This window comes from Rhineura floridana, chromosome 19, assembly GCF_030035675.1.
Source record: "Rhineura floridana isolate rRhiFlo1 chromosome 19, rRhiFlo1.hap2, whole genome shotgun sequence".
Taxonomy (NCBI): domain Eukaryota; kingdom Metazoa; phylum Chordata; class Lepidosauria; order Squamata; family Rhineuridae; genus Rhineura; species Rhineura floridana.
The window spans coordinates 13,702,102-13,726,901 of record NC_084498.1 but is presented as its reverse complement, the minus strand read 5'-3'; the positions used below and the strand labels follow the sequence as shown (position 1 = coordinate 13,726,901).

Below are 24,800 nucleotides of genomic sequence, written 5' to 3'. Positions count from 1 at the left end.
TCCCCCAGGCTTCAGCTTCCCCACATAAAGAAATAGGAAGATCCCTGCAGGATCTGGCCAAAGGCCCATCCAGTCCAGCATCCTGTTCTCACAGTGGCCAACCAGATGCCTATGGGAAGCCCACAAGCAGGACTTATGCTCAAGAGCACTCTCCCCTCCTGCAGTTTCCAGCAACTAGTATTCGGAAGCATACTGCCTCTGACTATGGGGCAGAGCACAGACATCACGGCTAGTAGCCACTGATAGCCTCATCCTCCATGAATTTTTCTAAACCCCTTTTAAAGCCATCCAAGTTGGTGTCCATCACTACGTCTTGTAGTAGTGAATTCCAGAGTTTAACTACGTGCTGTGTGAAGAAGCACTTTCTTTTGTCTGTTCTGGCTCTTCCAACATTCAGCTTCATTTAATGCCCAAGAGTTCTAGTGCTGTGCTATGCCATGCCTAATGTTATACACTTCCATCATGTCACCTCTTGCTCACCTTTTCTCTAAACTAAAACGCTCCAAATGCTGCAGGCTTTTCCTCCTAGATGAGCTCCTCCATCCCTGTGGTCATTCTGGTTGCCCTTCTCTGAACCTTTTCCCTTTCTAAAATATCCTTTTTGAGATGAGGTGACCAGAACTTAGGGGCATTAATCTGTTTCCTCTGATTCCCTCCGCACCTGCAGTCCCCCACATCAAATTCCCCCTTCCATCAAAAGTGGGTTTTCAAGGGGTGCAAGAGACTGCAGCAGGATCCAAGCTAATAAATAATTTTTTTCAGCTGAAATCTTGAAACAATATAACTTCTTTTCCCCTCCCATCACGAACAATGGGCAGTTGGAAGGAAAGAGATCCAGGAATGTGCCTACCATTGGAAGTGTCACTGTTGCCTGCCGTCCCCACGGAGCTGTTGAAGAAAACAAAGACTGGTCACCTAGAAATAAAAAATAAGTGTTATATATGAATTGCTCCTTTGTCTTAAAATCATTGCAGTACCTGATGTAAGACTGGGGGGTGGGAGATGAAACCTCAGACAACGGGTGAAACCTGCCACAGTCCAGCAAACACCATCTCCAAATGAAAGAACTGCCTGTTGCTTTGCATGAGGATTACCCTCACCCACCCTGCTTAACCTGAAGAATAAACAGATGGTCAGTGCCACCAGGGCTTCTTAGATACACTGGCATCTCTAAGAGTGCTTCCTCCACTATGAGTTCTATGAGTGTGCATTAAACTCTTCAAATGGGGCCCTCCTCTGATCATGGACATAAACATTGGCTCCTACACCATTCATGCACATGGTTCCTTTTTCCCCTTTAATTTCTGAGCACACAATGTAAGATACAACAGTGGGAGAAGCTGGGGTGTGAGAGACAGAGGAGGAGGGTCAGAAGAGGAGAAAACGGGGGGGAGGAATAGGATGACTGACTGGTAGTTGAGGGAATTACGTGAACACTGATTCATGTAGCTAATCCAGCTCTGTTTGTCAAATCTGTCAAAGCCGATGCCGTTGGTTTAATTGAAAAGTCATCTGTAAATATCTGCACAGGCAAACCAACTGTTCTGGGAAGCATCTTCCTGGCACAATCTTTTAAAGATAATCCTCTTAAGGATGGGACCATGTGCTGCAGCACGTGCTTTGCATGCAGAGAGTCCCAGGTTCATTCTCTGCCATCTCCATTTAAAAGCATCGTGCAGGAGCCTTTGGCCCTCCAGATGTTGCTGGACTACAATTCCCATCATCCCTGCCCTTTGGCCATGCTTGCTGGGGCTGATGGGAGCTGTAGTGCAGCAACATCTGGAGGGCCAAAGGTTCCCCACAACTGATGTAGCAGATAATGAGAGTCCATTTCTATGCCTGAGACCCTGGAGAGCCTCTGCCAGTCAGAGCAGACAGTACCGGCTTAGTTGAATAAATAGCCTGACCTGATATAAGGTAGCTCCCTATGTTACCTTATTTCACAAATAAAAAGCATGGAAAGGACCTCTAATCACTGTTTGATCTTTTTTCATTGTTGGAGGTTCATAAGGCTTTATTATTATTATTATTTATAATTGTATATCACTATTTCGTTTTTTAAAAACATCAAAGCAGTTTACAAAAAATAAAAAACCATACAGTAAAAACCATTAAAAATACAGTAAAAACAAAGGTTCTAATGTAGTATCTACAACAAAACTATCTCTGGCAGCCTTCCCCAATCTGGTGCTCTCTATATATTGTTGTATTACCACTCCCATCAGCCCCGACCATTAGCCATGCTAACTGGCTGGTGGGAATTGCAGTCCATGACATCTAAAAGGCAGCAAGTCTGATCTGCGTTCAAACAAAGCAGAGTTCTCATTTCATCTGGAGTTTGCAAACACTGGTTAATGGGAACTTCCTCTGCAAGGTCAGAGAGAACATAGAGCCATCCACTGGAATGTTGCATGCAATCCTTGCTAGAAAGTAACACCATTCCCACTTACCTATAGCAGCAGTAAAATACTGCTCGATCTCATTGGCTGTCAGCACTCTTTCCCATATGATAAATTCGTCAAAAGCTCCATTGACATAACGCTTTTCCTGGTTGCCCTCAAATCCTGTCAACATGTTTGAATTAGAGGTATCATAGCTGTAGAAAAGTGTCCCATTTGGGTCAGTGGTATTTAAAGTTCCATTGACGTAGACTTTCAAACCATCTTCAGATTTCCAGGTAAATAGGACATGAGTCCAGTGGGGACCTGCAAAGCACAGAGGGGCAGTACCAACACTGTGGTTCATAAGCTCATTTAAAAAGTAAGACGAATCCTGCTGGATCAGACCAAAGTCCTATCTAGTCCAGCACCCCATTTCCCACAGTATCCAACCAGATGGTTACAGGAAGCCTACAAGCAGGATGTAAAGGCAACAGCTCTTTCCTGCTGTTTTCCCCAGTGGCTGGTATTCAAAGACATGCTGCTTCTGGTCCTCAAGGTAGCAGACTGCCCTGGTGAGTAGTACACAAACACAGGAGGGAGGCACCAAGAACAAGAAAACCAAACAAGGAAACCAGTTCCCCAGGAATCCCAAGGTCAATCACAATGCACTAAAAATGTCTCATTGTCAGATAGAAGCTGTTTATTAGAGCCCAATGCTTTTCAGATCTAAACGATGCTTTTTTCCAAGGCAGCCTCAGAAGAAACTTCAAATCCAGAATCCTTTTGTAATCTTAAGGCAAACAGAAGCTTCTAATTTCATAAAGTCACTTCTTGAGGAACTGGTTTCCTCTTCCGGTTTTCTCATCATGACTAGTTGCCACTGATAGCCTTATCCTCAATGAATTTGTCTGCTCAAATTCATTCCCTTCTAGCCAAATAATTGCCTGCCATTGTTAGGGTTTTTATCTGCTGTTCCCCTCTCTGGTTCTTCAGGCTTTATGATTTTACAGAGGGGGGAATTATGGACTTTTGCAAATCATAAGCACTGTGAATGCAATGGAATAACAAGGCATTAATTTTCTAAATAAACAAATTGCATCAAACATGTATTGAATGAAGAAAAGGGCCGTAGCTCAGTGGCCGACCACATGCATTGCATCCCAGGTTCTGAGTGCAGAGTTGATAATCCTCAGAATCTCAGACCTTCTTTTAAAAAGACAAATTAAAGTTTCTAGCCTATATGACATTGCCTGGCGAAATGTCAGAAGCCAAATATAGAAACACCTTAGAAGTGGGCTTTCAGTATTCTGCACTGGCATTACTCCTTCTCATGAGTAGTGGAAATGGAATAGTGGAGATAAGTGCAATTGTTTACATTTGCTTCATTTATGTAGGCTATAGAATCTGGCTTTTCTCAGTGCAAGATTTTGGCTAATGTAGCGCGCACATCCCCACTAATAACAGCACAACAGGAGGGAGAAGCTGAAGAGATGTCATTTTTCCCATCACGCAATGGTAAGGAGATAATGCTTTCAGCATTTTCTCCCTGCCAGCCTGTTGATTGATTGATTGATTGATTGATTGGGTTTATTTATATGCCACCTTTCCACAGTGACTTGTGCCCTAGGTGGCTTGCAACAAACATTCAAAATAAAAGCACTGGGGTACGGAAGAGAAGTCAGTTTACAAAACATAAATTCAAATAAGACAAAAATAAACAATTTAGCAAACATAACATAAATTCAATGTTAAAATACATTCACCATGCTGCATCACTGTGCACGGCAACTAACCCTCTCTAATGAATCCACATAGATATGAAAAATCAAAACTTACCTGGTGGGATGAAATTTGCTTCCCACTTCTTTGAAATCTGATGGTTAAAGAGCTCTACAGAGCCTTTGCTTTCGCTGAAGTAGACCTTAAATCCGCTGGAAAGTACCTGATCCCCATATGCTGGAGGAGTCTCAGTCTGCTGCTCCTGAGTCTTCCAGAAAAAAGAGAAGGTCACGCCTAAATCGAAGCAAAAGAAACAGAACAGGAACGGTCTGTGAGAAGAGAGAAGTGGAATTGAAGCTCTCCCCCATGATGGTTCGGCATGCAAGTGAGAGTTGAAAGCAAGACTTGAGTCCTTGTCAGCAGAATCGAGCCATCCGCAGCCCACTTTCAGCAGGTGCTACCTTAATTTTGCTTTCACCTAAAGCCCTCTGCTGACTGTTACCTTGTTGCTTTCCCCCAAAGGAAAACTCAGCTTGGGGAAGGAGCAGGACCTATCCTATAATTAAGCAGTTTTTTTATGGTGGAAATGACATACAAAAATGCAGTTTTGTACACATTACTTGGCTAGAGAAACTGCATTGCAAAATTCAGAGAAGTGTGAATTCTGAAAGATGGCTGTGCTTTGGTTCTCTCATTGATTTGGAAAGTGTGAATTAGGTAGGTTCGTCATTAAATGTAAACTGAATCAAATTTATTCCCCATCCCAAGTGGCATAGGCCTACTCTGTGCCCCCTATGCCAGACTGCTGCACTCAGGTGCGGTGGAAAACATTGTTCAATGTGAAAGAAAGATTGGATTGCCAGTCTAGCCAGCTTTTGTACATGGAATGGGCAGGGGGGGTCATCTTGTCCTTTGCTTCAGGAGCAAAATGTCTTGGGGCAGCTCTGGAAAGGAAGTGAAGAAGGAAGCCTCTGACAAAGGTGGGAGAAGCCCAGGCTGGCATCAATTGTACCGTTTTGAGTATTCCTTTCAAATAATAAATAGAAAAGAAAAAACACTCTAGCATGTGACAGAGATGCTCAAGAGGCTTTGTTGACAGATCGTATCTCCCTACATGAACCTGTCTGGGATTTGAGATCTTCAGGTGAGGCCCTTCTTGTGATCCCCACACCTTCGCAAGCACATATGACGCGGACACGAGATAGGGCCTTTTCGGTGGCCGCCTCTAGGCTGTGGAACTCCCTTCCGAGTGAGGTGCGATCAGCTCCCTCCTTGCCGTCTTTCCGGCAACAAGTAAAGACTGTTTTATTTCAACGGGCATTTGGGATAGAGAACAACCAGGATTAAGTGTCATAAGTTTGGTGATTACATTATATGATTTTATTATTTTAAATTGTCCACTGTTTTTAACCTATATTTTATGGTTTTAATTTTTCTCATAGTTTAATTCTTTTTTAATAATATACTCTGTATGTTTTAATGGTGTTGTTTTTAGTTGTAAGCCGCTCTGAGTCCTATTGGGAAAAGGGCGGGGTAGAAATAAAGTTTATTATATTATTATTATTTGTTGGTTCTTGGATTAACTCCAGACTGCTCACTACAGATGGGGAAGAAATTCGGTTCAGTTCAGATTTTAATGCCACCTTACCTAATACAAACTTTCCGAGACAATAGGTGAACAGAAATGCAGCATCTTTCAAAATTTGCACATCTCCAAATTGTGCAGTGCAGATCTCCAACCAAAGAATGGGTACAAAAATGCATATTTTAGGAGAAAGTATGCATATCTATATCTATCTATCTATCTATCTATCTATCTATCTATCTATCTATCTATCTATCTATCTATCTATCTATCTATCTATCTATCTATCTATCTATATCTATATCTATATCTATATATAGATATATATAGATATATATATTCATGAAAATAACGTATAAAATGCATTATATTAGAGAAAATAACTTGCAAAAATGTTCCTTAGCAAAAATATGCCTCAGCAGCTACTGTGTTATGTGGGTAAAGGCATGCACATTGTGCATTATATGGCACATTGTTGTTCACGTGCATGAATTTAGATGCATCTCTCTGCCTAATCTATCTCACAGGGTTGTTGTGAGAATAAAACAGAGAGCGGAGAACCATGTACACCACTTTTGAGCTCCTTGGAGAAAAGGTGGGATATAAATGTAAGAAACAGATACTCATCTAGGTCAGAGGTGGCCAGTGTAGTGCCCTCCAGATGCTGGGGACTCCAACTCCCATCAGTCCCAGCCAGCATAACAAATGGTCAAGGGTGATAGGAGTTGTAGCCCACAACATCTGGAAGGCATCTAGATGAGCACTGGGGTTATCTCCACAACCCTTCCCTGAGACAAGTGGGGAGGCCCTTCAGGCAAGCGTCTGCTTGCTCATCTTTCCTACATTCTGAGACAATCCTTTCCACAAAAGGGAAATGTGTGGTTTTTCTAGCACTGTCTATTATCTTAGGCTTGCTGAGTTTGGCATTTCGGTTGGTGGAGGGGAGCTCAGAATGGAAGGCAGCCAGGCCAAGCTACACTGCAGCACTTTAGATTCTCTAGGAATTCTAGCCCAGAGCCTAGCCAGCTAAGGTCTTCCTTGTTTATGCCCTATATGGAGGATAGGGCAATACTGCAAAAAGTTCAGGTTTTGTGGGAAACAGCTCTCCTCTTTCCTCAGGGCCATTCAAAACTTCATAGTCACTGTCAGCACAACGGTGGGGGGGAGGCAAAGATGGGTGAATCTGTCATTTTTAGTTTCTCTCTGTTTCTGATTTTTTCAGCCTTCAGGTCAGTTCCCTACATTTCCATATCAGTTTGCAATTTTTTTAAGTCCTCATGAAAAGTCATCAGCATTTTAGTGAAAACATTTCCTAAGGTACACGTGTTTTTATTCAATTCTGCCTCATATATACATTTTTGCAAGCAATTTTCCTCACTATAATACATTTTTGCATTGTTATTATTATTTGCAAAAATGAAGTCAAAGTGACTTACAAATTTTAAAAACAGGTATAAAACCAAGAATAAAAACATTCTGCGATACTCACAAAATGCATAAAAGCAAGATCAGCTCATCCCCACCTGTTTTTAAGCAAGCAGAGAAATTAAGCTCTAAAGGCCTGCATGAATAAAAATGTTTTTACCTAGCACCTAAAACCAGACAGTGATGGTGCCAGACATGCCTCCTGGTTGAAAGCATCCCACAAATGGGGAGCCACCACTGAAAAGGCCTGCTTCTTGTTGCCACCCTCCGTACCTCCCTTGGAGGGGGCACACAGAGAAGGGCCTCAGATGATGAACGCAGGGTCCAGGTCATTTTTGTATGTTAATTTTGCTAATATATGTATCTAGTACAGGCATTCTTGTACACATTATTTGGTTGGAGAACTGCATTGCAAAATTTGGATGTGAGAATTTTGAAGGATGACTGTGCTTCGGTTTGTGTAGTGTTTCGGGAACTGTACATTTGCCTTTAAATGCAAACTGAATCAAAATTGTATCCACTCCTGTAAGGGGGAAGCTTTTGGAAAAGCACTTTTCACATACAAATTATGGTTGCATTCCAAACTGGATTTCTTTTTTAAATAAAGGCTGCAGTCCTAAGCATGCTTACTAGACACCCAAGCACCTCCTTTAAAAATGGACAGAGTTGTTTAGGCTGGACAGTGTCCACCTAACAAAGGTTGCCCGTGATGTCAGGATGTGCAACATTCAGGCTGGCCAGCTGTGTTGGTTGCGGCCAGCTTAATTTAATGCCGGGTGAGCTCAGCAGCCCAACTCTTATGGAGCAGGAGTCATTGGGGTGGATGAATGCCCCCCACTCCCCATTAGTGGCACTCCTTTAACAGGTCTCAGAGGTGTTACGCTAAGGCCCCAGCCTAGCCGAGGGCTGGCCCATCTGCCACACACCCAGGGTCACATATATCCCTGCTTTAATCCCAGGAGTCCACAGAACTCCTCTCTCGTACTCAGAGCTGCCCGCCCCATGCTTCATCACAGGACTCCACCATATTTACGTTGTTCTATATACACTGTGTCCTCTCCTGTCTTCCCTTATGCAGTTCTTCTTCTCCTGGCTCCCCTTGTACAGTGCCCTCCCCTACCTGCTTTTTCACCCCTTCTCCTCTTTCTGTCTCCACCAGACTAGGGATGACAACCCTAGATGCTTCTGTCCTATCACCCTCCCTTTGCCCCCTAATTGTTGTCTTGCTTGAGGCAGCCCAAATTCCTTTGGCAGCCCACCCCTTTCCCCTCCCCCTCCCCCTTCCCTTGTTAATCTCTCTCCTTGGTCTCTAAACCATCCTGGCTTCTTTGTCTGTGGTTCTCTTCTGTTGCTCCCGCCCCCTCCGCCTTTTCCTCTCTGCTGGGACTCTCCCCAAATGCTATGAGACGCTGACTTTTCATCTCTTTATCTTATCGACCGACACTTCTGGCTCCCACTCAGCTGGGTGTCAGCTCAGCTGCTGAGTTCAAGGGGGAGCACCAGTGTCTCTTGGAGTCCCTTCACACTCAGGTTGCAGATGTTGCCTACAGGGCCATTGTGAGCCTGAACCTCCTGGCACCCCTTCAACCTTCTCCCACCAGGCAGGCCAGCCAGTGTGGTTGAGCATCTGCCTTGCATGTAGAATGTCCCCGGTTCAGTCCCCAGAATCTCCAGGCAGGACTGGGAGAGACTCCCTGTTGGAAACCCTGGAAAGCTGCTGCCAGTCAGTGGAGACACCACTGGGCTAGATGGACCAATGATCTGACTGAGGATAAAGCAGCTTTTGGGGGGGGCATTCATTCTTGAAAACTATTCCCTTTTTGCCTATTGGTACAGTTTACTATTTATATGGGTGTGGGTAGGTGCAGTTCCCCTCCCGCCCTTTTTACCATTGTTCCCCATAGCAGATTCCAGTTGTTGGATGTCTTCATGATCTTGTTTGCGAGCCCTGGGAAAGCTAGCAATGGCGTAACAGAAATTTATTCAGAGCCTTGTATTTATTCTCACTGCTGGGGAACAAATGTTGCAGACTGAGAGGTTTTTATTCCCTTCATGGTGCGTGTGTGGGGGGGGTGCATGTGCGCACGCACATGTGTGCACACACATGTGGGAGAATATGCATAAGAAATAGTACACACACCAAAATGTGCTTGTAACAGCAAAGAATTGTTCAGATCAGATGCAAAGGCATCATTTCAGGAAGTACGGGATGCACAGACTGAAATTACCAATCAGCTGCCGCAGAGAAAAAACAAGGCCCCCTCGATTGGCCTGGTTGGATCCAACAGCAATTTGGTTCCCTCCCCTTCTAGAACCCTGCATAATTGAAGTTTGGATCATCCAGGAATCCTCCATGAGCAGAGGAGCCCCAATTCAAGCAGTCACCCTCCACGAGTTTGAGGAAGGTGGGAATGATGACACAGGAGGCAGACCTTAGCACTCCCATCCCCATTTCCATGTGGGGTTTACACACAAGCAGCACACCTGAACAGGTCTTATGTAGTTTCAGAACAATTGGAAGAAACACTTGTATAGCGCACTCGCATCAGAAAAGTGTGCATGAATAGCGCACTCGCATCAGAAAAGAATTGTTTTCACTGGCTTTCCAAAACAGTAGCTATAATGGTACGTTGAACTGCAGGGGAAATCCTCTTCATACTTATTTAAGAGTTACCCCGTCAAACCCACTGGGCTTATTCTGAGCAGACTTGCATAGAGCTGGAAATTCTAATCTGAGATAGCCATGGTGAAAATTGAAGTAGTCTTTGTTCCAGATTAGTTCATCCAGAACACTTTTGCCTCTGGCTGTCCTCCCTGCCACTATCATGTAGTTGACAGATTACCTGCAAGGGAATGTGGTCCTGTTTTAGCTTAATCTACCTCACAGGGTTATTGTGAGGATAAAATAGAGATAAATGCCTATATGGTACTCCCTGGAACAGGTGCGAGGAACCTTTGATCCTCCAGATGTTGCTGAACTACAAGAGGCATCAGCCCCAGCAAGCATGGCCAATGGCCAGAGATAATGGGAGCTGTATTTCAGCAACATCTAGGAGGGCCAAAGTTTCTCCACAGCTACCCTAGAGGAAATGGTGGGACACCAATCTGATTTTGAATTGTGAATTACATTCTTGAGAGTGAATTTCTGAGATTGTTCTCCCAGACTGAGAACTCATTAGAAGAAAGATCCTTAGAGATATTCAAACCAAATATTGTTCTTATCCAACAATGTTTATAACTTGAGAGATGTAACCCAGTCCTAAGGGGGTGATGTTCAGCTGTGATAGTGCACTGAGATACGAGTCTAGAGAATGATCTCTGTATTTTTAATCTCTTTAAACAGACCCTTCCAAGACAAACTCTGTGTGGAATTTGCTGGGGGAATTTCTGGCAGTAGCGGGGTTTTTTTTAATGCCCATACTTAAATTACAGCAATCAGCAAAAATGAGCAATTTATCCGGATGGATATATTTGCATTTCCCAGGCAAATAATTTGGAATAAACAAAAATGGGGATGCAGAATACATGCAAAGAACTAAACCTTGTGAAAGTTTATGATGAGTGCCTTCCAATTCCTCTCATCAATCCTTTCAGGGTTCGCCCCTCCCTCTTTACAGAAAGAACTGCAACACAATAAAAAAGATACAATAAAGACAGTAACAACAGCATACTAACCTTCAGGCTCGCAGAATTGCGGGTTAATGATGCAAGAGTTCTGACGGCTTCCAAAAAGAAGAAACGTCACTCCCTTTGCATCTGGGACACAAATGCCCTTGTTTACTATTCCTTCTACAATATCTATGGAAGAGGAAATATATATATATATTGAAAAAAGAAACAAACAAACCATGCAACTTTTTAAATAGTCTTGTCAACCTAGGGATATAACTCGGGCCATTTTAAATAGCTTTCATCATATCCCTCTCTCCTCACCCCAATCTCCATGGGCCCATAAACCCAATTACCAATGGCAATCCATCTTCCTCCTTTGACACCTGCCCACCCACAGACACCAGACCCAGCACAAAGGTCCCCTCCCTGAGTTCTTCATACATCACAGAAGACTTAGAGGAGAGGGCAGTCAGTCTCTCACTTTGGCCCCATCTCCACTATACATTTAAAGCAGTATCATACTACCTTAAATAGGCACGGCTTCCCCAAAAGAATCCTGGGAACTATAGCTCCTTAAGGAAGCTGGGAGCTGTTAGGAGACCTCTCTTCTCCTCACAGAGCTCCCAGAGTTCCCTGGGAAAAGGAATTGACTGTTAAACATCTCTGAGAATTGTAGCTCTGAGAGGGGAACATGGGTCTCCTAACAACTCTCAGCACCCTTTACAAATGACAGCTCCTGAGATTCTTTTGGGGAAGCCATGATTGTTTAGAGGGGTATGGTCATGCTTTAAATGTATAGTGCAGCTCAGTTCTGAGCTGTACAGAAAGGTGGAAACACCCTCTCCTGAGTTCTAATAGTGACCCGCGTGGTAGGGCAGAGCTGTGGATCCATCTCCCAAGATAGCTACCATTGGAGATGACCTAGGCAGGACTGGGAGGGGTAGGGCAGTGTTGAGGGCGGGGCTGTATGAGCATACAATTGGAGCCCATCCAGGGCTCCTACTCAAACCCCAATGCAGCCCCAATCTCACTGCCCCCCCAGCCCTAGCCCCATCCAAGAAAGCTGCATCAACACTGGCATTAGAAGGATGGCTCCAATCCACCACACAGGCCACTACAGGTGAGTTCTCTGCATGGACACTGAGGAGAGGTTGGTGGCAAGTGAAAATAATGGCTGGCTACTAAGTTAAGCCATACAGAGTCCAGACTGCTTGATTTCATCCTAACTGAAAGACACTGCTTGCCATTTTAGTGCCTAAATCCCATTACGTTCAATCCCTTCCCTGAGCCCAGGGGTAATCAATGTGGTACCCTCCAGATATCACTGGACTATAACTCTCATCAGCCCCAGCTAGCATGGTCAAAGGCCAGGGATAATGGGAGATGGGCAAGGACAGTGCATGGGCTACTTCTGCTGTAGCCCTGCTTAGCACCTTTTTTTGGTAAATGCAATAAGTCAAGAAATGGGTGTTTGAAATGAGGAGTCCCCAAAGAATGTGCTGATCCACAAGTGGCAGAGCAGGGCTGGGCAACCTGTGGCCCTCCAGATGTTGCTGGACTCCAATTCTCATTAGGTCCAGCCAGCATGGCTAATCGTCAAGAATGATACGAGCTGTAGTCCAGCAACATTTGGAAGGCCAAAGGTTCCCCAGCCCTGTAGCAAAGGCTTTAGGGAGAGAAAGAATAGGCAATTATGTGATCCAGGCTTCAAGCACACCCTTGGAAACGTTAAGTGGAAGCCATAGTACAGATCCTTTAAAATATTGCCATATGCAGACATAATTCTTAACCATGGTTTTATTTTCCTGAAATAAAGGGCCAGTCCAAGACATTTTGCTACCTGCAACATGGCACACATACACCTTTGCATGAGCACAAGTTGACTGGATGGGCATGTAGACCTTACTTCAACACTAGCAACAGGAAAGCATCCTCCAGAGCACCTGAGTGCAACAGGCTAATTTAAGGTAGTTTGTAGGATAGGGTAGGGAAATCACTGAAGCAGAGCTCACCTCACCTCCAGTAAGTCACATTGCTGCTGCTTACAAGGAGGTAGAGAGGGAAGTGCAAGGCAACGGCGAGGTTGGTGTGGTGCAAATGTACCAGTGGGAGTACCGGATTGGCTCCACTGGTACATTTGCAGTGTGCTGACCTTGTTGTTGCCTCCCCCCTACCCCTCTACCTCCTGATAAGAGCAGATATGCAATTGACCAGTGGTCAGATGAGCACTACCTCCCACCATGCTGTCCGCTACTGGTTTGGGGGATATAGGAGAGGTCTGTGGCACGCATAGCACTGATCCCCAACAGAGAGGAATGCCTGGGGAATTCAGGAGACATGGCAGGGGATGCTGCTGTTGCTGCCTCTCAGTTCCTCCCACCTACTTAATGACAGGGCCAGTCAGGGTTAGTAAACATTACACTGTAATACATGAACCATGGTTGAGAATTAGGTGCAAAACACAATGTAAAACCATGGATTGAAGGTTAGCATTAAGCACAGTTAGGTGCTACATCTGCACTAAGCTAACCATGGTTAAGCCAGTTTCTTTGCATTTCCACCATCTCTGCTTGTGTAGTGACAAGCTGGTCCTACAGATGGTTTCCAGGGCAGCAAAACGCAACTTGGCAAGTTAAACCATGGTTTCATCGTATTTTTGAGACTGTAAGCAGAGTTAAGGCCACAAACTACAGTTAACCATAGTTCTGTTTTTTGTCTGGCTTGGACCTTAACCTACATACCACAGAGCTGTCCCCATAATCTGTTTTAAAAATGGGGGTTTCCATTTTAAACTGAAACAATTAAAGATTACAATTGTCTTTTAAAATGATGGTTGCTTCTAAACCACTTCACTAGGTTACAGTGAAACTTCGTCCAAACCCAACATTCATGAGAATGGTCCAAGCTTGACAAAGGCAGAAGAATTATACTGAATTCTCACCTACAGTTGCAGAGAAGTTAGAGTAGGCAGAATCATTGGTATATACAAAAGTAGAATTATGGTAAGGAAGCACAGTGAAGTTGTGGAATCTTAAAGCTGGGTAGAATGACAAAGACAAAAAAAGAGAGCAATACAATGAATAAATGCAAGATGAACATGAATCAGCCAGTCCATATTTCTCAATGTGGGGAGAAAACACTGTAAAGTGTTGATAGGTCTTCCAGCAAGGCGGGGCCAGTGAATGCATTCAGTTGCAGTTGGCAGGGCTGAGCTACTTACCTGAACACCCAGCAGGTGAGTCACTGATGCTTACTGGGAGGAAGTGGGGCAGAGGCAAGGTGGTGGGGAGGGTGGTACGGTGCAAACACAACTGCAGGGGCACAGGATTGGGTCCACTGGTACATTTGCAGCATGCCACCCTCTGTGCCACCTTGCCCCTCCCCTCCTCCTCCCAGTAAGGAGCAGCTGCTGACCACAGGGAGGGCAGGTAAGGACCTCTGCCTCACCACCATCTGCTACTGAGTGCATCCCACTCCACCTGGCTTGCCCTACCTAAGTTTTTTTCTAAGCCTTTCATTTTGTGATATGGCAGCCTCCAGTTTAATTCTCAGTTTACATCAGTGAACACGGCCACTCATCAGGACTGGTAGGGCAGGGAAGCCAACTCTAGTTGGCTCCAGAAGGCAGGAGGAGCTAGAGGTAACAATAGGCAGAGCCAACTAATTCTGGTTTTCTTTCATTCCTTCTCCCTGTTGAGTTCTTCAAAGACTAAAGAGAAGGAGACTGACAGCCAGGGCCACCCCCTACAGTGTTTGTAAGTAAGGAGGTAGGCAGATGGGGACTGGCTGAAGGCAGACTGAACGTAGTGGGGCAGTGCCCCATTTGCCCAATGGACCACCTCGACTAATTACATTTCATGGCAAATAGCCATAGGCAGCCAGTTATATTTCACTGTGATGGTATTCCTTATTTTTTATGATAAAAGAATCAGACTGGCTGCTCTGCTGTTTTTCCCCTGTAAAACATAGATACCTTTTATGGAAGTCATCCCATCCATGCCCCCCCCAAAAGTGCAGCCTTCTATCTATCTATCTATCTATCTATCTATCTATCTATCTATCTATCTATCTATCTATCTATCTATCTATCTATCTATCTATCTATCTATCTATCTATCTATCTATCTTTAAAAGCCGGTCTGGTGACACTGACATCCATGGAAGTGAGCGATTGAGAGTTACGGAACTGGATTTACAGCCACACCAGCATTTCAACAAATAAAATGGATTAACATGATAAGCAAGCTTATGGTGTTCCAACGACTGATGAACAAGAAACATGGAGTGAAAAACACAACTGCGTGAAGTTATGATGAATGGGAAGGCTAGGGTGGGGTGGGTGGAATAAATAAACAACACCTGAAAAGCTCTAGCAGCCAGTGTAAGAGATGCAGCCAGTCAGACAGTGATTTCAAAGCAGTGATTTTGCTCCTACAGCATCAATGAAAGGAAATCACCTAGAGCAGTGCTGGAGAACAGGTGGCCCTCCAGATGCTATTGGACTCCTCCCCATCAGCCCCTGCTGGTATGGCCAATGGTCAAGGATTATGGGAGCTGTAGTTCAGCAATGGCTGGAGGGCCACAGGTTCCTCATCTTTGTTCTAGCTAGCTAGCTAGCTAGTTAGGTAGCTAGCTAGCTATTTATTTATTATTTGATTTATATCCTGTCCTTCCTCCCAGCAGCAGCCCAGGGCGGCAAATAAAAGCACTAAAAACACTTTAAAACATCATAAAAACAGACTTTACAATACATTAAAACAAAACATGTTTAAAAAATTTTTAAAGCTTTCAAGACATCTTTTTAAAAAAGGTTAAAAACATTGTTTTTTTAAAAAAAGTTTTAAAAACATATTAAAAAGCTTTTCCAACACAGACGCAGACTGGGATAAGGTCTCAACTTAAAAGGCTGTTGAAGGAGGAAGGTCTTTAATAGGCACCAAAAAGATAACAGAGATGGTGCCTGTCTAATATTTAAAGGAAGGGAATTCCACAGGGTAGGTACCACCACACTAAAGGTCCATTTCCTATGTTGTGTGGAACAGACCTCCTGATAAGATGGTATCTGCAGGAAGCCCTCACCTGCAGAGTGCAGTGATTGACTGGGTATATAAGGGATAAGACGGTCTTTCATGTATCCTGGTCCCAAGCTGTATAGGGCTTTGTATACCAAAACTAGAACCTTGAACTTGGCCCGGTAGCAAATGGGCAGCCAGTGCAATTCTTTCAGCAGCGGGGTGACATGTTGACGATACCCTGCCCCAGTGAGCAGTTGTGCCATTGCATTTCGCACCAGCTGCAGCTTCCAGACCAACCTCAAGGGCAGCCCAACATAGAGTGCATTACAGTAATCAAGCCTGGAAGTTACCAGTGCGTGGACAACAGTGGTCAGGCTATCCTGGTCCAGAAATGGCCGCAGCTGTCTTACCAGCCGAAGCTGGTAAAAGGCACTCCTAGCCACTGAGGTCACCTGGGCCTCTAGCAACAAAGATGGATCCAGGAGCATCCCCAGACTATGGACCTGCTCTTTCAGAGGGAGTACAACCCTATCCAAAGCAGGCAACTGACCAATTATCTGAACTCGGGAACCACCAACCCACAGTGCCTCTGTCTTGCTAGGATTCAGACTCAGTTTATTGGCCCTCATCCAGCCCACCACCAAGTCAAGGCAGTGGTCAAGGGCTTGCACGGCCTCTCCCCATTCAGATGTTACAGAGAAACAGAGCTGGGTATAATCAGCGTACTGCTGACACCTCACCCCAAATGTCCTGATGACCGCTCCCAAGGGCTTCATATAGATGTTAAACAGCATGGGGGATAAGATGGTACCCTGTGGCACCCCACAGCACAACTACCAGGGGGGCAAAAGACAGTCATCCAATGCTATTCTCTGAGAATGACCTTGGAAATAGGATCGGAACCACTGTAAAACAGTGCCTCCAATACCCATCTCACCAAGTCTGCACAGAAGGATACCATGGTCAATGGTATCAAAAGCCGCTGAGAGATTGAGTAACAGGGTCGCACTCTCCCAGTCCTTCTCCTGATAAAGGTCATCCATCAGGGCAACCAAGGCCAATTCAGTGCCGTAACCAGGCCTGAACCCAGACTGGAATGGGTCAAGATAATCTGTTTCATCCAAGAGTACTTGCAATTGCTGCACCACAACCCTCTCAGTACTAAGAAGGGGGTATTTGCAACCGGTTGGTAATTGTCATAGACCAATGGGTCCAGGGTGGGCTTTTTCAGGAGTGGTCATATCACCGCCTCTTTCAGGGCAGCTGGAACCACTCCCTCCTTCAATGATGCATTGACCACACCCTGGATCCACTCAGTCAAACCCCCTTGGCAAGCTTTAACAAGCCATGAATGGCAAGGGTCGAGAGGACACGTTGCTGGCCACATCATCGCAAGGACCTTGTCTACGTCATCAGGCCGCATCAACTGACACCGTTCCCAAGAAGTTGCAGCAGACGTTGCACTGGATACCTCATTGGTGTAAACCGCCCAGAGAGCTTCGGCTATGGGGCGGTATACAAGTGCAATAAATAAATAAATAAATAAATTGGGGACTACTGTAGATGTGGATGAGGCATCAAGACTGCTATGGAAGCGAGCAACTTTACCCTCAAAGTGCCTTGCAAACAATTCACAGTGGGACTCCGAAGGGTCTAAAACTCCATTTCCCGGAGTTGATGTCAACAGACCCCTGACAATACGGAAAAGCTCCACTGGACAGCTACTTGAGGATGCGATGGAGGCAGAGAAGTGGGCATGGTTATGATGTTTCACTCGTGCCCCATCAGCCTCACAGCACGCCTTTCGCCACATGCGCTCTAGCTGTTGTCCAGCCTGGTTCATTGCCCTTAACTCACTGGTGTACCAAGGTGTAAACTGGGTTCCACAATGCCGGAGAGGGTACTCAGGGGCAACCGTGTCAAAAGACTGCCACCCCTCACTGCTCCACAGCGTGACAAGGGCTTCAGCACGGTCACCTGCTCTATCTACTAGGAACTCCCCAGGGCATTCAGGAATCCAGTGGATTCCATTAGGCTCCAGGTGCGGACCATCTTAATCTGTCCACTATCCTTGCAGGGGAGGATTTGAGCTGAAAGTCTGAAACTTCATCAGGAAGTGGTCTGACCATGACAATGGGTGACATCCAACCCCCATCTCCAGCCCACCCCTTCCTCCATGAGGAACAAAAACCAAGCTGAGGGTATGCCCTGCCCTATGTGTCAGACTGGTGACAACTTGAGATAGCCCCATGGTCGTCATGGAGGCCATGAAGTCCTGAGCTGGAACACTAGAGGCAGCCTCAGCATGGACATTGAAATCACCCAGGACTATCATTCTGGGCTCCTCCAATACCATAGCCAAGATGGCCTCCACCAGCTCAGTCAGAGAAGCTGCCAGGCAGCAGGGTGGATGGTACACCAGCAGCAACCTTAATTTCCTGTCTCCTTGGCCCGACACCAGGTGCAGGCCCTCACAGCCAGCTCCAAGACAGAGTGGTTTCCTGGTGACAGAGATGGAAGTTCTGTAGACCACAGCAACTCCTCCCCCACCCTGTTCCTGCAGCCTGTGCTGGTGTTGCACCGAGTATCCAGGTGGGTAAAAGCTGGGTCAGATCACCCACCCAGGTCTTGGTAATGCACACCAAATCGGCACCTTTATCCACAATCAAATCATGGATGAGTGTGGTCTTATTGTGTACCAATCTTGTTCTAGGGTCTCTCTGACCAGGCTTCCAGTTCATCTGACATTATACAACCCAAACAATACATGCAGCCCAATCTTATAGCCATCTACTCTGAGGTAAGGGCCACTGAGTTCAACGGAACTTGCTCCCGGGTTAAGCAGGCATAGGATTTGCAACCATAGTCCTGATTTTCATATATATAGGCTCATAATTCCGTGGCCGCAGGGCTGAGGAACAACTTGGATGTCTAAATTAGACGTCACAGATTTATTAATCGCCACAAAGAAAATTTTCATATTGTGGCAAGTCATCACAGAGAGTCAATTCATTTTGGGATGGAAGGGTGGACGTGGTCTATTCACATATTTAACTGCACATCATTAAGGTCCAGTCTTTAATGAGATGGTCAAACTCCTTCTGGACTATACCACTTCAGAGTGCAAGTCCTGGGAGATGAATGAATGCTATACATTGCATGGGGGGGGGGAGGAATCACTGAACATAGAAAACTAGTGTGTCAAGGGAAAAGGTTATGCCAGGAAACCCTTCCCTCTAAGTGTAGTTTTCTATGTGCTTTTAATATACATGCACACACCAGCACTCAAAAGTGGTTCAATCCAAGGCCCCACTCATTTCTTTTTCTGTATCTGTTGGCCAGCCCTAAATGTTAGATAAATCTCATGATGGAGTATCAACTCAAGTGTCAATTACATGCATTTGCAAACCAGTCCTGGGAGATTAAGTTTCTAATCCAGACATTAACCACAGGGAGTGTCATCAGAAGACAAAAAGCATAACGATGATGCCTTCAGATATATCACACACATCCAGCCACAGTCTGCATGCACAAATAGGTTTCAGTGCAGAATCTGAAGGATAGTGTGAGCAAAAGCCTTCTTGGGACTGGGGAAGTGGAGGGAAAGGACTCTGCACCACCCCATAGAGATCTCCCCATACCCCCAAGCCAATGCACCAGGGGTAACTGCACATAGTTTTATTCTACATCGTTTCCAGGTGACAGAGGCATCACTTGGTACCGCATGTAGCACCGGAATCATTTTTAAGAACACACACACAGGTCATCATTGCTTCTGCAAAACCATCACACACACTCACCCAAACAGGCAAACTAATCTGTGGTTTGAAATATAAAAAAAGAAAGTTGTTTGGTTCTAGAGAATTTGCTGGATCACTAGATGGAAATGAAAAGGTGCCATGCAAAAAATGCACAAAACAGAGGCGACGTTCCTGAGCTCTGACTTTCGCAAAGGTTTACGTTATTCGGGGGGGGGATCACCGTTCTTCAATCTACCTCCATTTGTGTCCCGCAGTTCATGGATTCCGTCCACAGACCCCAGAGGCCAATAATGCGACGCTTGGGCTAGGACGTCAAAGCCTGTCAAGAAAACACAACGTTAAGGTCATTTTCCATAGGGACATGGGAAGCTGCCTATTACACCAAATCGGGCCATTGGTCCATCTAGCTCAGTATTGCCTACACAGACTGGCAGCAGCTGTCCAGAGTTTCAGGCAAGGGATATTCTCAGCCCTACCTGGAGATGCCAAGGATTGAACGGGGGACCTTCCGCTTGCAGAGCAGATGATCTGAGCTAGGGCCCTTCTTTCCGTTATAAAGGGAATGATACAAGAGTAAAGCATTTCTCCAACTACTGAAACAACCATATATTGGTTCCCTTTTTACTATAACTCTCATCATTATTATCCATTGAATTGCCAAAGTGGCTTCTAAGTAGCAGAAAGCTATCGTGGCTAGTAGCCATTGATGGTCTCATTCTCCATGAATTAGTCTGATACCCTTTTAAAGTTGCCCACTGCTACCTTTGAGGGCGGAAGTTAGGCACTGGCCTTGGAACAACTAACAAAAGCCCTGTCATTAGTGTGGCCATGGGTTGTGGCAAAATTGCCTGTTTTTTGCAGGAAACCTTGAGAGGGTGCTGATCCTGGCATAGGGACAGAGCATCGTTGAGCATCTGCCAGGCTCCAGGCTGATGGTTGGGGTTGCAACTCCTGCTTGTCCTCCTCTTCTCTTTCACCACCATGTTCTCCCAGGCCAGGAATGGGCCACCTCCCCCTCCCCCATTGAAGGCCACATTCCCTCCGAGGTAATCTGTTGGGAGCTGCATGCTGGCTATGCATGGAGTTGAAACCGGCATCAGAGTCACCACATCTTTACAATTTTCTTTGTGTCACCCACTTTTCTCTCTCTTCACCCCTATGTAGCAGGATGCCAGAGGAGAGGCAGATTGCTCTTGCTGGAGCAGTGACAGGCAGCCTTTTCGGCGCAGTGGGCCAAGATCCTTATCTCCACAAGCCCTGCAGGCCACAGTGGGCATATGGGTGGGATCTCCCACCTGTCAATCACCTGGTGACAGGTGACATTGTCTTTGAAGTACGCTTCGAAGCAGTTTCATTAGAAAGCACTTAGAAAGACATTTCAAAGTAAAGGCCACACCTCTCTTTACCTGTGTCCCACCTGTCATCACATATGAGACATCAGGGGCAGGGCAGGTGGGTGTGGTTTGGGGGAAATGGCATTGTGGGCCAAATTAAGACTCCTGCCAGGCCCAATTGGGACCATGGGCTGGAGGTTCCTTACCCCTGTGCTAGAGGTCTGAACTGATTGCTTGCACACAGCACGTGAGGCCATGTATTTATTTATTAAACTTATTGATGCCTAATGTGGGTTATTTCTAGGCAATCTGCAGGACAAATACATACAATAATATAAAAGCAGGTAAGAAATTCATCCATTTACAATACAATGGCCCCATCTGCGCTATACATTTAAAGCACTAAGATACCACATGCTTCCCCCAAAGAATCCTGGGAAAAGTAGCTTGTTAGTGGTGCACCAATTGTGTAGTGATTGTGGTCACAGTATTTTTATTTTATTTTATTTTACTAGGAGACCCATTATTCCTCTCACAGAGCTACAACTGCCAGAGTTCCCTGGGAAGAGGGGCGGTTAAACCACTATGGAAATTGTGGCTCTGTGAGGGTCTCCTGTCAGCACTCTTAACAAACTACAGTTCCCAGGATTCTTTGGGGGAAGCCATGACTGTTTCAAGTGATATCATACTACTGTACATATATAGTGTAAATGGAGTCAATGAAACATTCCATCTTGGTGACCATATCAGTAAAATACATAATAATCTACAAAAAAAAATTACTCTGACTGCAATTACCACACAATTACCACATACAAATTGATTCCACTCTAAGAAGCAACAGTTGGTCACTCAAATGCCTTGGTGATACAAAAAAAGGTTTTCAGCTGCAATGCAATTAAAGTTGGTACCAGGTGACACTTTCCTTGGTAGAACATTCTACAGGTAGGAGGCCACCACTGAAAAGGCCCTCCATACATCTGGAATGAGCCCTGGAGTGCGCAATGCATAACTGCATACTCTCTACACAGCGGAGGTTGGTCTGTTAGGGCACATGCGGCACCGTCCCACCAGCCTCACACTGCCCTCAGCCAGCCCTTTCTTCTTACAACCAATTCAGGGGTTGGTGCTTGCTTTCAGCTTCCTCCTCCTCAGTCTGTGTTCCCTTTATAGAACTCAACACGGAGGAGGAGGATGGGGACAACACTGAAATTAGTTGACCTTGCCTGTCATTAGCTCTGACGCCACCTGCTGTTGGCTCCCTGCAAGCTGCAATGGGTACCAATTCCCACTGTCACCACACCGTGTGGGTCCCTCTGAGTGAAGAAAGCCTTGGTCACAGAGCAGTAGGTTTCAGCCCTCTCAGACCATTTTACTTTCTCCCTCCCAGCCCCAGAAAGAACGGCAGGCATTCATATATCTAAGAAAGTTTCTCAGGGATGCAGCTGGCTGGGATTGAGACTAAACCCAATTCCTATGTTTGACAACTCCTTTCTATAAGAGGCAGGGAGGTTTTGCCCACCCCTCAAAGCAACCATCAAGTGCATCCTGTTCGCTTTGTCCCATAGAACATAATGATATCCACTAAGAATCCATTTCTGCTTTTGTCTGCATACTTTCACCTAATCATCTGCATAGCCCTATCCCAAGTTCAGTTTCTGTGTCCCCAGGAGGCATAATAAACTAGATCCCTGGAAGATCCCTCACTCCCTGGGTTGTCTTCAGCTAAGTCCTTAGTTGAAATGAATGGGCCTAAGTTAGCCCTGTCCATTAATTTCAAAGGGTCTACAACTCTGAGTAGGGCAAGCATTGGCTACAGCTTCCTATTTTGGGGTGGGGCAGGGGAGAGAATGACCTCAGTGTGCAAAGTAACATCTGGAAAAATAAAAATGTAACAATTCCACCATTCTGTGTAGAAAAAGCAAGAACATCTGTGGGATTTTGCATTCTGCTTCCTACCAACAAATAAATAAGCCCTGCAGCTAATCAGTAGTGCTGAGTTTCCGCAAGTACTTTCTTCAGCTGCAGGTGGCCAGACACAGTGAGATCCAAGTGGACAAGATAAAAAAGAATAAGACGTCCAACGGCTCTTGCTTTCCCGTGGCAAATGTATGTCTAGAAGAGGAACATAGGTTAGCAGTCACTTGCTCAATGATTTGCTTTAATAATGTTATTTGTTATTTAATTTTGAGAATTGTATTCTTTTATTGAGGTATTATGTTCTATTGATGTATTGTTACGTTCATTTTCTTTTGTAAGCCGCCTTGAGGGCCTTTTGGCCATAAGTCGGGGTATAAATTTAATTAATTAATTAATAAACATAAAAGGAGCCCTGCTGAAGCAGGCCAATGCCCCAGGTAGTCCAGCATTGTGCTCTCAGATGCCCAATTAGGACCTGAGTACAACAGCAACTCTCCCCTCCTGCCATTCCCAGCAACTGGCATTCAGAAGCATACCGATTCTGACCGTGGCGTAGAACACAGACATCAGGGTTAGTAGCCACTGACAGCCTTATCCTCCGATCTAAAATGCCCACTGTGCTGGAGACAAAGCTGTCTCCTTTGAGCTGATATGTGTTGCGGTGCACGAGGGTCATTGCAGCTGCATACCACAGTGCGGGAGGGTGAGCAGAGTTGAGAATAATAGGGTGGCCACTTATGCCTTGCCAATAAAAGAAGAAACGCGTCGCCAAAGAAGAGGGCAAAAGAAGACACAGATTTACACCAAAAACAGCACATGCTAATTGAGAGAGAGAGATGCATTTAGATAGATTTAATATAATTTAACATAGAGTTCAGTCTTCCCATAGTGGGAAAGTATGTGGCCATGCTCAGTCTGCTGTTGAGGTGCTCACTATTGATGGGCAATCTGTTGATACCTATGTTCCGTCTCCCCTGTCGGAAGCAGTATGCCTGGGGATAGCGATTCTGGGAATCATAGGTGGGGAGAGTGCTGTTATGCTCAGGTCCTCCTTGCTGGTTTCCCATTGGAGCATCTGGCTGGCAGACCTCTGTGAGAACAGGATGTTGGACTATACAGGCCTTTGACCTGATCCAGCATGGGTCTTCTGATGTTCTTAACTCGAGGGCCCCACTGGTCTCCTCTTTTTTAAAAAAAAACATTTTGGACCTGACAGCCCTTCAATAGAAGATGTCTTCAAATAGAGAGCTGTCCTTCTTTGTAAAGTAGGACACGTGGCCACCCCATGAGCCTGGTTTGGAAACAGACTCAGCCCTGCCCTGCCGCACTGTGAAGTGACATGCTTGCTTCAGGGGGGCCCGTGGGGGGGGAGGGCATATATGAAGGCAGGGCTTGGTGTCTGAACAGTGCACCAAGACTTTTTAAAGTGTTGGCCCTAGCAATGGAGGGCGGCTCATTTGGGATCCTCTTCAGGCACCTCTCCATTCTTTCTCCCATTCCTCTTCATAGGAATGTAGGAAACTGCATTACACGGAGTCAGGCCCCTTGGTCCATCTAGCTCAGTACTGTCTACACTGACTGGCAGTGGCTCACCAGAGTTTCAGGCAAGGAGTCTCTCCCAACCTTACCTGGAGATGCCAGGGATTGACCTTGGGACTGTCTGCAAGCAGAGTGTGTGCCCGATCACTGAGCTATAGGAACATTGGCAGCTGCCTTCTACTGAGTCAGACCATCGGTCCATCTACCTCAATAATGCCTCCATGGATTGGCAGCAGCTCTCCAGGGTTTCAGAGAGAGGTTCTCTCCCAACCCTACCTGTAGATGCAGGGATTGAATTTGAGGTCTTCTGCAGGTAAGACAGGTGCTCTGCCACTGAGCTACCGCCCTTCCCCCAAACTAGTCCTCGATGCTGCCTCCTGGTTAGTTCTCCATTTGTGGCTACTGACTTGTTCCGTTGCTTCTGGTTTCTAGTTCCTAGTTCACCTCCGACTGTTGCTTACAGCACAGCACCAGCAAGGAGGCTTTCCCAGCTCTGCCTGGAGATGTTG

General features: G+C 45.6%; 1 protein-coding gene across 3 annotated transcripts in view; it reads right to left on the bottom strand.

Annotated features, from left to right (window-relative positions):
* Positions 1–24,800, bottom strand: part of ADGRD1 (adhesion G protein-coupled receptor D1) — a 316,526-nt gene that overhangs the window by 281,096 nt on the left and 10,630 nt on the right. For 2 of the 3 annotated variants that reach the window (XM_061602998.1, XM_061603001.1), the window contains exons 3-8: positions 19,734–19,817; positions 13,664–13,759; positions 10,786–10,908; positions 4,218–4,394; positions 2,451–2,705; positions 851–915 (exon numbers count right to left, since the gene is read on the bottom strand). In XM_061602998.1, coding sequence (XP_061458982.1) covers positions 851–915; positions 2,451–2,705; positions 4,218–4,394; positions 10,786–10,908; positions 13,664–13,759; positions 19,734–19,817 — 800 coding nt within the window. The remainder of the gene's footprint in view (positions 1–850; positions 916–2,450; positions 2,706–4,217; positions 4,395–10,785; positions 10,909–13,663; positions 13,760–19,733; positions 19,818–24,800) is intronic. The other variant, XM_061603000.1, reaches the window with a different exon arrangement.